We start from the raw sequence: 15,593 nt of genomic DNA on the forward strand, positions 1-15,593 counted from the left end.
TCAACAAAGCAAAAAACAATTCACAAAAACCCACCCACAAAAGAACACAAATCTATACTTGGATTTGGACACAGGCACATTACAAAAATGAACACACAAATTTAGAAGCCAATACTTTAATCTTTATTAATCTTGTTCTCATTTGTTTAAATAAATTTTTTCTTTGTAAAATCTCAAAACGAAAACACTGAACAGGAGTGTTAAAGCCTGTCTTAATTTAAAACGAATACACAACAACAGAACATTAAAAACGTACGGCAACTCTTACTCTGCATCTGTAAACAACCCGTCCCACCCATCCCTCCCACTCCACACAGTTTGATAAGATTTGGCATGTCCATTTTCTCAACGCATATGCCTTCAGCTCTTTGTGTCATTAAAATGTTCTTTTTTTTTTTTATTATTATTATTATTGCAGGTCGGACAATAAAAAAGACAAGTCTGCTAAAAAAACAACTTCAAATGAGAAAAAAGCATTAGTGCCAATATTTCTTAACACACAGTCAGCAGTATATCGAATGCACTCAAAACATTTTTGTATAGACCTTCTGTATAGTAAGCAGCCTTGCCCACATTATGACAGGCAGTAACATGCACACACACATTATCCTCACATTCACACGCACGCACAACAACTGTGGTGGTTTAATCCACTTACTTGGTCTCAGTCTCACTCATACTCATGTCCATATAATGTGTATGATGCTGTGCGCAGTATCAACACATGGAGAAATGCAACATAGCCTCAAACTGCCAGCAATTTAACATTTATCACTGCAACAGTAACAAACATGTTCAAGAGAGAATAACAGAGAAAGAGTGCGTGAGATACAACAGTAGGAGGTCAGCATTTTGAAAACAGAACAATGACATTTTTCAATATTTTCACTGTTCAAAAATTAAAACAATACATACAAACAAACAGAAAAACAAACTTAACATACACAGTAAGATACAGTTCTGTTGTCAATCAGAGCTGTTTGCATGTGTTTGGATTCTGTCTCCATCTTTAAGAGGACGTGAAAACAAACAGCACTTTAACCTCACATCATGTAGTAGTTTTTAAGTTCTCTTATACGATGAAGGTAATGCTGTTTACAGTGCCCATCTGTCTGAAGGCTTGTCTGTATTTGGTGTGTGCATGTGTATGTAAATCTGAAGAAAAGTCCCCTATTTACTAAGCAAATAGCAATCCAGTCAAGTCTTTCAGACCAACTGACTTTTCATTCTTTTTCAGGTTTCAAGTCTAAGCAGTTGAAATCTTCATCTGTGGAAAAAGGCTGTATACACATCTAACAGTCCCTGCATTTGTTTATATAATAGCTTAAGTCTGGCCACAAGAATGTGTGTAAGCATGTCTCACATTTCTGCTTTGTGTGTGCACATTAATATGCATACAATGTAAATGTGTTTGTGTGTGCTATAGTAAGTACATATGTATCCCAGTGTATGCTGTATCAGTGTGTCCAAACCTACACATACAAATGGAGGGTGCTCATCAGATGGAATCAGCCCCTCCTCCCAGCAGGTCACCGGGCAACAATGCGGCAGGGCTGTCCATTTGGTGCCTTTCCTCCATTTGCGGTGCCCCCCACAGGCTGCTGCCAGGGTATCCTGCAGGCATGCCCCCCCAGAGCCCAGATCTCCCAGCCTCTACTCCTCCAACACCTCCTCCCTCTCCAGACCCATTGGTGCTCCACTGAGAAAATATCCCCAGCCCCGGACCTTGGGCTGAAGGGGTCTCTGAAGAACTGCCTGTACCATCAAGGCTTTGCCAGCCAGAGCCAGAGGACCGCACACTGCCTAGAACCGCTGCTCCACTTTCCCCTCCTCCACCACTATTTCCATTTCCTCCAGAAGTTGTGCCTCCTGCTGCCCGCTCATTCCCTGGGGAGCTACCTCCACTATTGGCCACAGTGGTGCCTGTTCCAGATGAACCCTGCGTTGCACCAACCGCAGACCCTCCTGAGCTGGCTACCTCTGCTCCTGTGGCCTGGGAATGTGCAAAGTAGCGAGCAACTTCTTCCTCACTCACAAACTCTGCCAGGATTGTGGTGTTGCCCAGAACACACCTGAGAGGGAGTTAGAAGGATTTAGATTGAACAGCATGTTAAATGTTAAACATATGTGTAGTTGTGAGTTTACAGGTTAGCCTACATGTGCAGTGCACTCTGGGCCTTGGCTGCTTCCTGCCGGCTGCTGTAGCGAATCAGAGCACTGCCCTGGGTCAGCCCAAGGTGGAAGGTCAGCAGGGGGCCATGCTGCATGCAGATAGTCCTCAATGTGGAGCCATCGATCTACAGAGACACAATAAAAAAGGTCAAGTATAAGAGATTTAGAGAGTGTGTGTGATGTGACAAAGCTTGGGTAATTATACACAGTCTTGAGTCATCAATTACAGTGACAGAGAAAGGTCAGGGAATCTAGGTGGTTATACAGCAACAGTTATGGATGAAGAATCCTCAATGAATAAGTAATGCACTGAGACTGTAAACTGTGGCTTTATTATTCTGTAATTCTTAGAGTTAGAGTAAGATACAGAAGCCTATTCAAAAGAGGAGGGAAACTCCTCTTTTATTTCTACAGTTTTTCCACTGCAGAGACATGGCAATATCATTTGTACAGACTCTAATTTATTAAATGGCTCATCCAACTTTGCTATCCAATTACAGAAGGTCACACTTCATTCTAATTTGAATAAGACAGACTAAAGGGGAATACAGATGAATGAACACAGAGGTTGGATGCTTTTGAAATCAAAATCTGACCAGTCTGTCCTGGAAGCTAATTTGCACTCTCAACAAATTCTGTAGAAATAAAGGTTTTTGAGAACAGTGCCATTCTATATTTCTCTTACAATAAACTTGTGTTACATCTTTCTAGATTATTCTGCTTCATTTAGGTTTATAGACAAGTCAAGCCTGCTATTGTTTACACCGTTAATATTTTCAATTCACTGTTGCTATAAAATTCCTGGTAACTGCCCTTCAGATTTTTCTAATCACTCCTCACCTGGGGGGTAAGGTTACTCAGCAGCAACCAGCAGCTGCCTCTGGAGGCCACACCATCACTCCAAGCTGAGCCTTAATTAATGGACAAAAGCAGGGAGACAAACAAGAGGGACAGGACAGAAACAAACGAGTGATGCTATGGTCAATTACAGACAGATTTCACTGTAAATTGTTTATTTACATAAACATGCTTGTACTGATACCATAGTCAGACCTGCGTGGACTTAAGATCTGTTTTCAGATAGTATATGAACTAAGAGCTAAGTTCATAAGTGGTTATAAAATACTGACGTATTCACTTTAACAGTACCTGGCCCGAACCGCGACTCTTGATTTATCCCACCCCCTCCCCAACTCCGGGCCAACCGTGGGCCTCCACTACCCCAAGGGGAGGGTGAGGCCTGTCTCTGATTTGTTAAGCCAGGAGGGGGGCGTGGCAACTGCGAGCTGTTGCGATTGGTCTTCCACAACTTGTTTTGTCCGATGGGCTCTGGGGGCCAGCTGGGTTTGTACTCCGAGTACTTTCCTGAAGAGGATGTGGAGAGGGTGGAAGAAAGAGGGAGAAAATTAGTTTTGCAAAACAGACCACAGAAAAATGTGGAGAGGGTACAATACAGTTAATTCCTTATTGTTTTTTGAAACAAATATTCAAATTGTAGAACAGTAGGATTCAATTCAAACACAATTATAGTAATAGAAACAAAGGAATGAAATAACTATACTAATATGTTGGCGATTTATAGGTCAAAGTGCAAAAGGAAATTATCAATATAACAAATTCAAACACATTAAAATATACCTGTGCTGTGTGCATTGTTGAGGGGACTGTCTGAGGCACTGTAGGGCCAGGCACCAGGTGAAGGCAGCGAGGTGTTAAGGGAGGGGTTTGGCCCTGTAAAACATTAAAAAGGAAACCAGATCACAGTTTAGCTGCAGACAGTGTGTGAGGAAGGTGGTTTGTAAAACCTTTGAGCTACGACTTCCTATGAACAAACAGGACTGGAGCTTGTTTTCAAGCATTTGGCCACAAGCTAAAAAGATGGCAATAAATATGGCATATGTTACAAAAAAAAACATGGCTCCAGTCTTCTGTTTCATTTCTCATTTTGTCCAAGTGTATATTGACAAAAGTCAGTGAGTGAGAGAAAGAAATTTATTCTTTCAGGAAAAAGGCATTAATGTCACAACAAGTTGTCATCCCGGTATATGGTTGCACTATGTGTATGTGTGTATATATGCTGGGTGTGAGGGGGAAAAAAAAAAAAAGAAAGTATTTTTAATTTAAAACATCAAAGGAACATGTTGAGTAGTTGTTGAACAAGTAGTAGGGTAAATGGACAATTTAACACATCAAACAGAGAAATCTTGTCTCCAAAAGAAGTCAGCCGGTGTCCGACCAAGCCAAAAATAGGTTAAGGATCCTTATTAAGATAGTTCAGTCTTATAACCAGTTGTGTGAATGAGTTGAGTTTGATCATCTGATCATTCATCTGACATTTCTTCTCACAGGATGGTAATAAGAAGACAAAAGGGAAATTTAATTTTGGGTTTAGCAAGTTGCCTGGAAACGTTTGACTGAAAACTTTAACGTTAATAAATGAAGCAGAATTGTGTATGATTATTCCCTGAATAAAATGTTCACCATTTTACAGATGGTAGGGTTTTCTGGTGAACAGATTAAGTGCCTAGCCCTAATTTTCTAAGAGAAGAGTTATGGCTACAAACGGGAGCTCAACATAATATGTTCTGATAACGGCTCCACCAAAGACTGTACAATAGATTAGACAGTAATATTTTAAAAATGATTTTTTTTCAGTCACTCAGCTCCATTCTCTTGCAACCATTACAATACTAAACCCCTGGAATCTATTAATTGCTTTTATGTGGGACAAACCAGAGCTTTAAATCCAATGTTGTGCACATTTAATCAGATACCTATGTTGTCTCGCAGTAACTGGTGGTCAGAGTCATTTAGGCTTGAAGGTCCAGGGGAGCCAAGAACACTACCAGGGGTCATGTAGGGGTCAGACTCAGGGTCCCCACTACTCTGGATTCCCTTCCAGGGCACACCAGGCTGGAACTCTGTCAATTAACCAGAGAACACTTACTGAGTGATTTAAATGTTATGATTGTTATTTTTCATTGTGCATTGCTTGAACATCAAGCCCATCACCCCAATCTTTGACGTCTTAATGTCATATTGGCAAGCAATCAGTGCCATCAGTTATCCTTTACTGTCTTAAGGTAATATATATAGGGCAGCCTACACATTTGATTCTGAAATTTGTATTTGTTTTACTATTCATTCCTTCTAGACACTAACTTGCTGCACTTTGGTAGTAAGTAGCTAAAAGACATTCACCTGGAGGCCAGCTGGACGTTGCAGGTTTGTTCCCCATTTTACTACCAGGAGTTCGGTGCCAGTGGTCTGCAGAGCCCTGTGGAGGAATCCCTAAACCATCACCACCCAGCATTTCATACTGCGAGTAAGGGGATCCTCCTCTCACCTTTATAGCACTAGGTAAAGGGCCTTCAGAAGGGCACACAAAAGAAAAACGGGGTCAAACTGGTTGATATGAATATGTTTCATATCACCTTGATTAACACCAGATTAACACCAGCCAGGGAGATGAGCTTTTCCAAAATGTTTGCAAAATATCTTGTTATGAACCATCTGTTTACACACCATTCTTGTGAAGGGTTGTGTCAGGAGGAGAAGGAGCTGGGGAGTGGCCTTCCATCATCCATTTGAAGCGGGACTGCTGTCCTCCTGTGTCCTTCATTCCTCCCATCATGGGACCAAGTTCAAGTCCTGACAGGTTACTGCCAGGGGCAAGCCCTAAGCAGTCAATGTTGACACCAATTAGAAAGCTACAGAATACTGGGAGTTGGGCAATGCTGCATGGCATTACTCTTGGGCACACTTCATTCTAACCTAGGATATTTGGATGGCTATTTTGACAGCCTAATAAACCATTTAAAGTAAACAAAACCCACAATTATTTTGCATGCTGGACTCACCAGAGTACATCCCTTGTGTTTTGGCATGAAGGTCTGATAAGGGCCCACCCATTCCAGGATGTGGAAGGGAGTCAACCATGGGCTGTTTGGACAGACCTCCTCCTAGGTGAGACGGGGATAGTTTGGAGCTCCCCCCTGCTGCAGCTCCTCCAACTCCACCCTGCTGATGCTGTCTCTGCTGCTGAAGAATAGCCATAATCCTTGCCAGCTAAAAAGGACATAATTCAAGAAAATAAATCAAGTCAGAATAACTAGAAGGATAGAGTGGTTCAAATTTGTCTCGGTAAATAAAAACCTTATTTGCCAATATTTATATGTGATGTAATATGTTGTACAGAGAAAATTAGCAAGGTCGTTGTTGAAGTAGTAGAAGGTTCAAAGAATCATCTCATAGAATGTTATATTTCAATAGTAATAGCTGAGTTCCCAGAGTATAGAATACATATTCTGCAGCTCACCTGCTGTGGGTCTGGCTGCTGCCTGACAGGCTGAGGCTGAGAGAATTTCCTCTGGTTCTGCAGGAGCTGCTGCTGCTGTTGCTGCTGTTGTATCAGAAGCTGACAAGCCTGTGGTGTGGTGGGAACAAATGGTCAGAGACTGAGAGGCCTGGTTAGTATGCGAGTTGGGCGAGAATTCCACAATTATTAATCTAATCTAGCACAAGTTGTACGATGGCAGTCTGTATTGAAAAATTTGTTTCCATGTAACAAATCAATCCATCAATTCACTATCTAAGATTAAGACACGTACCAGATGGAACTGCTGCATGTGGGGGTAAATGTTGCTTAGCATTGCTAGCTGCTGTGGGGAAATCTGAGGAGGGAATACTCCTCCTCCAACACCGCCAACCCCTCCGACACTTCCAACGCTGCCAACACCTCCCACTCCTCCAACCACTCCACCCACACTGCCACCAGGAGAGGGCATCTGCTTCAGCATAGGACCCGACACCTACACATTAGAGGAAATATTTAGTTTGTTTTCAGAGTCTTGATTAAAAAAAACATTCATTTGAAAGTAATGTATGAGTAAATGTATTACATTTTTTGGCCTTTCTGCCTCTATTAGACAGGACAGTTTGAAGACTGACATGAAATGGGGGAGAGTGGGCAATGGCCTGCGGCAAATGAGACAGAGTGGAACCTTGCAGCCACCTGTTTATGGGCTGCAAGCACTACCCACTACGCCAACCAAAACACAAGACAGACTAAATTTATTGTAATTCATAGTTACCAAAAAAAGTTCTAGTATTAGTGGAATAAGGAGTCTTGGGGGAAAATCAGAAAGTTCTGTTCATTAATATAGCCTTCAGCGAATATATGAATTGTGCTATATGTCTAAAAGAAACTCAGAACTGAAAAGTTGGTACAAATGAAAGGGAGGGGAGTCCTTATTTTCTGTAAACTCTCTTTTGAAGATTTTTTGTACATTTAAAACAGGTGTAATTCTTGCTTTTATTGGAAATGTGCATGTCCACAAGGTAAACTAGAACAGATTCCAATTCTGAGGTGCTGCAACGAATGAAGGTAGGAGACTTCAAAGTGCAACAAGTGTGGGGCTCATTACTCTGGCCAGATAAATGAGATGGTAAAAGAAAACACATACATGACATAAATGTGCTAACACACAGTGCATAGGAAACAAATAGGATGCAAGTACATTATTTTGTAATGTGTGAAAATTTTTCACCAAGCCACTTCCGTTATTCTGAAAGTCATTTAAATCAACAAATACTCAGGAGAAACCCCTCTGCTTGATACAACATTCAGACTAACAATATCAAACAGAGAAGATTATAAACCTGAGCAGACAGGAACTGATGAGGCACTTGAGCACGTAACCCTTGGGAGGGGTTCATCGGATGCATCCCAGCTTGGTGCATCCCTCGAGGCTGAGGCATCCCTCCGCTACTGCCAACAAACACTCCGTGGCCACCCATCTAAGTTCAACAGAAACAAAACAATAGTGTAAGTGTCCAGCTAGAACACTTGACTTAACATTTCACACTAATGTAGCAGATATTGCTGATATAAATATTATCATATAACAACAAAAAAAAAAATTAAAAATAAAAATCTCAGAAAACTGAGTTAATACCACTTAGCACTATATGCTGACCTTTTCACCATACGGCCCCATATCAACAGGACCCATGTCTTTCGAACTAGGTATCCGATATGCGCCACCTCTTCCTGCCCTTCGCATCTCTCCATTATAGTCAGTTATTCCTCTTTTATCTCCTTCCATCTTTTTGTCATCACTTGGGTCATCACCCTAAGAGAAAAAAAAAATAAAAATAAAATAATATCACTTGGTGGCCTCACATTAACCTATCACCAATCAGTGACTTTATTAATATCAGTATTTACAACTACTGATTCCTCTTTAGTCAAGTGACATCTTACCAGAAGACCCATATTTGAAAACTGCCGTGACACTGGGTTCATCCAGCTGTCCCCGCCTCCACTCTTTGGGCAAGAAATTCAAACATTACTTCCAGTCAATTCTTTTACCAAATAGAATTAACTTAAAAAACCCACAATAAAAGGGCTGTTAAACCTGTTTTTGTGCCCTAAAACCTCGTTTCCTACCTTCATGTTGCCTCTCTTTCCTCCGTGAGCCTGGCCCCAACCTCCAGAGTTGAAGGAGGAGCTGCTTCCCTGGGAACCTGTGCTGTTCCAGACTCCTCCACCACCATCATCTTCCTCATCCCAGCTGGGGTGTCGAGAGGCTGTGACAGAGCCTTCTCCCTTTCCACCCCAACTTTCCATTGGCTTAGTGCCTGCAGCAAGAACATAGCAGATGTTTACAATAACATTCTGAAAATTCCATCTGTGTGTGCTTGTGGTTTAAAAGGCAATGAATCCCAAAGCAAAAAGATGTATGATGTGCCTTGAAATGATTCAGTTGAGATTTCATAATGTTTTGAATTACTGTTCTTACCAGGTTTACTTGTGTTGGGTGAAGGATTTCCCCAGCCAGAAGATTTGGTAGGTTCATCTGGATCACCCCAGCCTGTTGCTGCATCTGATGCTTGACCCCATGCAGCTGTACCATTATCGACAGATTGTGCTCCTCCCCACATACCTGGACACGGAGATTAATGAAGTTAACTTCATTATGTGATACTAATGGAAGCAAAGACATTTTTCACAGTTGAAATACAGAGGATCAATCTACTTTGTGTATGAAATTCCCAATGCAGTCTTATTTGTAAATTGGGCTTACCCACTGTAGCATTGCCAGGGTTTGTGTCCCTGCTTTGTTGTATTCCCTGCTGCCTTCTAGGTGGTTGTTGCTGCATGGATGGTGGTGGGGTCTGTTGGCTGTGGGTTTGGCTGGGTGTAGCACTGTTTTTGTCCCACAAGTTCACATTCTTGCTGTTGTAACGTGTTGGGTCTCCCCAGGCTGAAGTCCCATCGTCGATTTCCATTTTGCGACTGATGGACTGAGGGGAAGGTTCTTCCCAGCCACTGGGCTCCAGCGTATCACCCCCACTTCCAGAGGCCTGGGGGATTGGACCAGATGTCCAGCCTGAACTTTGGTTCTGATTCTTGGATGGTGGACCTCCACCTCCAACAGCGGACCGACTGTTCCACCCTCCTTGCATGGAACCTCCTGGTGGCTGCTGGCCCTGTGATTGGTGCTGCTGTTGATTTGGGGCTTTCATTGGTGCCACTTGGCTGTTTGGTATCTGTGCTGATGCTGTGTGGGGCTTGGCACTCCCCCATTCCTGGTGTGATTTGCCTCCGGCGACATCTCCACCTCCCCATCCTCCTCGCTGAGATCCCCCTTCATCCAAATTACCCCAGGAGGATCCGTCATCTGAGTTGCTTCCACCTTTGCTTCGCCCATCTCCCCAACCACTTCCAGGTACAGAGTCCCTTTGTCCCCAGTCTCCTCCCCAACTGCCTGCCTCCCCTCTTCCAGTGCCCTTCCAGCCCCCTGTCCCTTTATCCTCTGGCCCACCTGTCCACCCACTACCCTGTTCTCCTGTGTCTCTTCTGTTCCCTCCTCCTCTGTGATCCCTCCATTGTTGTTCTTCAGTCCCCCATCCTTTGCCCTGCTTTTCAGGTGGGAGATCACCCCAGCCTCCAGCTGACTTCCCTGAACTGCCCTCCATATCTTCTTCTGGTACCCCTGGCTTCTTTATAGTGCTACCAGGCATGTGAGGACCACAGGTGGGCTGTGCTGCACCACCATCCCAGCCATCCTTCACCGTAGCAGGGCCAGAGTTTAGGCTGGTCATGTGACTGCCAGAAGACGGATCATTAGTTATTGAACTGATGTTCGATGGGTACCCAGGACCACGACCAGTTGTAGTGTTCATGGTTGCTGATGAAAATGCAGAGGAAGATGAAGAAGATGAATTTCTTTCATTTCTATTTCCTACTCCTGTTGTGGTATCCAGGTCCCAGGCCACATTCTGTCGAATCTGGGTCTGCCCCCACCCCATGTTAGACAGAACCTTGGGGTCTAGGTCAGACCGATTGAGCATGCTAAGTAAGGCCACTTCAGCATTGGAGGTCTGGTGGGAGCGGCGGCGCACAGAAGAGGCTCGATCCTGTTTTTGACTGCTGCCACTACCTCCCTCACCACTTCCAGCTATGGAGCCTCCTCCACTAGAAGATGAGGGTCCTTCACCTCCAGTGCCTACACCCTGCCCTCCTCCTCCACCCCATTCCCCAACTGCCCCATCCCCACTTTCCATCCCTTTCTGATTGTCCCAAGCTTTTGTCATAGTTTCAAACTTTGGCGAGGCAGAGTCCTGCAAAACACTGCCACCAATACCCACACTGCCTCCACTACTACTGCTGTTGCTACTCACATCTCCTCCTCTTCCACTTCCTATTGCTAAGTTACTTGAACTTACACCTCCCACTGTGCCACTCCACTCTGCTTCTGAACTGCCTCTGCCCCATGCTCCCTGAGATACCACTGGGGTATTTGAGCCACCATCATTTCCCCTGCCCCACCCTGGCTTCTCACTCTGACTAGCAAAGCCCCACACATTCCCTTCCTGCCCCTGAGCTCCCACCCCGCCGCCAGCCCATCCATCTGCCTGTGATGCACCCGCTTTTGGGTCAGAGGAGACTGGAGGTATGGATCTCCAAGAAGAGGCAGCTAATGAGGAAGAACCAGATAGATTACTCTTTTCGTCCTCAACACTAGCCAACCTACAGTCACGCTCATCTCCACTCTCTTGATTTGGTCCTGCTCCTTGTCCACCTGAACTCTCCACCCCTGGGTTTCCTAAGTGCTGCTGTGGTTCTTCACTCCTGGACCCAACAGCTGTCTCAGTGTTCTGCTGATGAAGACCGGCTTGATTCACAGATGAAAAAGAATGAGTGGTGAGGGTGGTGCTGGCAGAAAACGAGGAAGCTGAAGTAATGGATGAGTGTAGTGGGAGGCTGTCATTAGCCGAATTTGATGTTCCACCTTGCACCAGAGCAGGCCAGGCAGAGGGGTTCATGTTGGGATTGAAATTGGCACCAGAGACACTGCTGCTGCCACCCACAGGGCTCTCCTGAGCCCCAGGAAGAAGATGGGAGACTTTGGAATTGTAAAATGCTGCTGATCCAAGCCCTGCCTCCACCTGAGAAGAGCTGGAGGAGCTCCACACACCACCACTTGGCTGAACACATTCATTAAGCGAGGAAGAGGAGGAATGAGGAGAAGAGCGAGGTGGGGAAGGATTGTCCATGTTCCCTGCTCCTCCTCCTACTGCTCCTCCCTTCTGCTGGATATTTCTCTCACTCCATGAGGCACTACTGTTGTTGTTACTGGGGCAGTCTTGCTCCTGCACCCCGCCTCCATTCCCATCACTCATTTTGGCCCCGCCTAGGATGCTTGGCCAATCCTCCAGGTCAGTCCCATCCACAATCACCTTCCCGCAGCCCTGAGAAGAGGACTGGCTGCCAGAGCCTGCCCCCCATGTGGAATTTGCATAAGTTGAAGTAGTCGAAGTTGAAGAAGACGACAGAGCAGCAACACATAATGAGGATGAGGAGGAATTGGGGGTTGAAAGGGAGGATGAACCCGGGTTGGAATCTAAATGAAGAAAAATACAAAAATTTATTCAATTGACAGTTGAAGCATTGGCAACTATACCTAATGACTTTATGAACATACCAAGTGTTGGTCCCAGTACTATAAATTTATAATATATCAATATTATTAAAATCAAATTCCTTTGCTGTTGGTAGTTAAAGATATGCAACTACTATGAGTGTAACAGTACACTAAAGTCACGGTTCGGTATGTACCTCAGTTTTGAAATCACAGTTCAGTCCATTTTCATTACAGAAAAATGCAAAAAATAAAAATAAAATAATACCCAAACAACTGAAATAAACTTGAAATGTTATTCACATGCTTAATTCTCCAATGTAGAAAACTCAGAAAATATGAGCCTCATGTTCCTCGGTGCTAACGCTAGGTGCTAAAACAATTGCAAGATGGCTTGTCTTTATTAATGCTAGACCGGGTTGTAGATCAAAAATTTGCTTGAGTGGGTCAAGCTCAGTGAGGCTGCTACATGACAAATGAGGTTGGTAGAATGGCTTGACAACAACGTATGCGACAGTGTTCGGTAACCCAGAGAAAACCAGGAGTGGCGAGTAGTTCTGCTTTGCTTTAGCGTGGGAATATTCTCGGCACGTTTGGTACACGTGTGTATACACATACCATTACACCCCTGCTACATAGTAAATATAATAATTTTGACCCACCTGTGCCTCCAGCTGTGCTTGCATTGGGGTTATCTGCTCCCTGTAAGGAAACAGGTGGGGTGGCTGCCCAGCCACTGCCTCCCCCTGTGCCCGCTTCCCCTCCTCCTCCCCCGAGCAGCATGGAGGATAGCGGTGGCTGGCCTCTCTTCAGTAACACTTTACACTGGTCCTGCTGGCAGCGAAATCTTGGTGGAACCTCTCTAGACATGTAGCGCTGCTGCTGGGAGCTCTGGCTTCCAGAAGGAGTGGAGGAGGGCTGTCCGTTGGCCACAGCTGTCCGCTGCTTTGCATTGTTCCCACCACCAGGAGGAACTTGTGCAGAAACCCCAGCTGCACCAGGACTGGAGGATGAGGGGACAACAGGGCCAGGGCTGGGGGACACTGAGCCTGGGGTGGCAAGTGGTTGGGAGCAGGAGGGTTTAGCTAATTCTGGCACTGAAACACACAAATAATTATTGTAAATAAGCAGTAGTTGTAGTCAACACAAAAACTGTAGTGTGAGTATTCTCTTTGTTGTCACAAGGTATTACAGTCATTTTAAGAACTGAGGAAAAAATATTAAATAAACACTAAAGTGTAAGACAATGACAAAAACATAAGAAACAAGACTTACCTTTGATTTTCTGTTCTGGCACCTAAAATATATAGCATAACCAAGTTAGTAATCTCTTGGTGGCAAACTGCTTGATGAACAAGAAATGTATGTTTTCAAATCTGCCTGAGGGGTACATGCAGATCTGCAAGTATAATATTTCTAGGCATTATTATTGCTAATACAAGAGAGAAACAGCCAGGCAAAGTATGTTTCAGAAACAGAAAAATTTGCTAGAAACTTGATAATCTGTTAATACCAACTGGGGATATTGGAGCAAGTAATTGCAAAATCAGTTGTGAATGTCTGTTTACCTTCTGAGAGGTTTCCCTTTTTTTTTTATCTTCTTTCTTCTTTTTCTTGTCTTCCATGAACCACTGTTCCCTTTCCTGATTCTCCTGTCTGTGAAGATAAAATATACACATCCAGTTATTTATGCTGCACCTCAAGCCAATGTCAAACTTAATCAGAACTTTTTTTTTCCAGACACACGCTTAGGACTTGAAATCAATATTATGTATCAGATCACAGCTAGGAATACTCCTACACAGTCGGTGTTGTAAGGACTGTAACGTTAACCAGGGTCAGACAGCTTGACAACAGCCCATGGTAGCCTAGCTTCTCGCTGCATAATTCATTAACCAGCAAACGATTGCACTTCCAACCAACAAACAACACAGGCACCAGCCAATCTGAGGAGCGACTTCAAACGCCAATTTACTGGAAAAGTCAGGCTGTCTTGCATTGCAGAGAGACTACAGTGTCGGATTGATCCAGATGATACTGGCTTGAATGTGAGGACATGACGGGATCGATCCAGTCTTATCAAGGACATGTTCTCACTGACCTAACACCTGCCCCCTACCCTGCAAAAAGTAAACACATGTAAACATGCAAACACACAGCTCATACCCAAGCCACGTGAAGATGTTTATGGGGAAAGCAAAGCTTGCTACAGGATGCCGAGAAAAAGCGGATAGTACTGCGTGGAAAAGCCGAGGAACCACAGCACAGCAGAGCTGTGGACGCGACAGGGCCCAGTGTTTGTGTTAGCTAAGCTTTACATACACAGAGCTAATGCGAGCTAACTGGATAACTTATCGCTTCAGTTTTCACTGCGTCCTGTATAAATATACCATCAAGGCTATGGCTGGAGGTCTGCATTCGTCTTACCGGACGGCTTGCATTTCATGGCAATAACAGTCAAAGACAGGAATAGCTGTGCACCTATAAGCGCCCACCGGCAGAGTTGTGCTAGCTGTTGCTAATGAAGCTGAAGCAGCGGAGCTCCGTGGTGTCGTGACCCGGAGAGTCGGGCTCTCGCGGGGATACGCTGCCTCGGAGCACCGAGCCAAACGGTCCGCTGCTGACTGCGGACGACAGGCGCGTCATGTCGGTTCACGACATGCCCCTTGCTTTCAAAGCCCGGGGCCCTCCGTGTAGCTGATTTTCTGTTCTGTGTCGTAACTTCATGGTCGTTAAAGAGCAGAGCTGGCAGGTCTGTGTGTTAGGGGAGGCAGCCTGCTGCTGGCTGCTCGACACTAACGGTCGACTGGGCCGAATGAAAGCAACAACTTCAGTGACGTTTCTTCGGCGGCGCAGCGCACAACAGGCGAAGCTCCTCCGGCCGGAGAAACACCGAGGCTGTTAGCTGTGAAAATTAGCGACGCCATGAAACAGCACAAACACAAGCACTCCCTCGAGAGCCACCAAAGCCCACACCGTCCGCGGTCAATACTCACCTCGGGAATCACATAGGACATAAAGTGCTTCTGTGCAAAAATTCTTGCAGACCCAGCGCTAGCAGGCTAGCACGGCAGCTAGCCTAGCGAGCGAGTTCTTCGAGGCTAAATTGAGTAAGAAATGACATCACCGAAGGGCGAAATGTTAATCGTAGAAAAAACCGAGGAAAGGCGACTATCCTTATAGCGCGACTGTAGTTCTCAAGCTGTTAACACAACATGCACAACCTCTTGATGACTATCAGACGCTGTACGATCGGTTAGTTTACTATCGGCCATTTTGCTTCTGTGTGGAGGTTTAGCCAGCATATGATATCACCGGGCTGGTTGTTGATCAGTGAGGGGAGGAGGAGCGGAGCGGACAGCGACCCCGGCCACCAGGGGGCGGCCTCCACCGGAAACATTACGTCACACACGCGAGGCACAAATAACTCAACTCATGACTCAATATCTTTTATTGAAATTTGATTGTAAAGAAGATTTTTTATTTTTTTTT

At 44.7% G+C, this 15,593-nt stretch overlaps 1 protein-coding gene across 2 annotated transcripts; it reads right to left on the reverse strand.

Annotated features, from left to right (window-relative positions):
- Positions 1-312: 312 nt before the first annotated feature.
- On the reverse strand, positions 313-15,386 carry LOC115047943 (trinucleotide repeat-containing gene 6B protein-like). 2 transcript variants are annotated; one of them, XM_029509192.1, is made up of 21 exons: positions 15,098-15,386; positions 13,670-13,757; positions 13,377-13,398; positions 12,764-13,198; positions 9,261-12,083; positions 8,976-9,119; positions 8,624-8,814; positions 8,438-8,500; positions 8,151-8,306; positions 7,834-7,971; positions 6,783-6,983; positions 6,491-6,598; positions 6,033-6,240; positions 5,698-5,823; positions 5,374-5,541; positions 4,947-5,093; positions 3,811-3,903; positions 3,322-3,537; positions 3,013-3,083; positions 2,158-2,297; positions 313-2,072 (listed from the first exon to the last, which is right to left on the reverse strand). In XM_029509192.1, exons 2-21 carry the CDS (start codon positions 13,724-13,726, stop codon positions 1,499-1,501), a joined length of 6,081 nt encoding a protein of 2,026 aa, XP_029365052.1. In that variant the 5' UTR covers positions 13,727-13,757; positions 15,098-15,386; the 3' UTR covers positions 313-1,498. The 2 variants fall into 2 exon arrangements, with proteins under 2 accessions (XP_029365052.1, XP_029365051.1); XM_029509191.1 differs by having other exon boundaries at positions 5,698-5,850.
- Between the last annotated feature and the right edge of the window lie 207 nt (positions 15,387-15,593).

This window comes from Echeneis naucrates, chromosome 8 (assembly GCF_900963305.1).
Source record: "Echeneis naucrates chromosome 8, fEcheNa1.1, whole genome shotgun sequence".
In the NCBI taxonomy this organism is placed as follows: Eukaryota; Metazoa; Chordata; class Actinopteri; order Carangiformes; family Echeneidae; genus Echeneis; species Echeneis naucrates.

Coding starts and splice junctions, on each gene's coding strand:
- LOC115047943 (XM_029509191.1), bottom strand. CDS start 13,726: ATGGAAGACAAGAAAAAGAAGAAAGAAGATAAAAAAAAAAGGGAAACC. Junction 8,307..8,437: donor TTTCAAATATGGGTCTTCTG/GTAAGATGTCAC, acceptor TTTTTCTCTTAG/GGTGATGACCCAAGTGATGA. Junction 2,073..2,157: donor GCCCAGAGTGCACTGCACAT/GTAGGCTAACCT, acceptor ACTCCCTCTCAG/GTGTGTTCTGGGCAACACCA.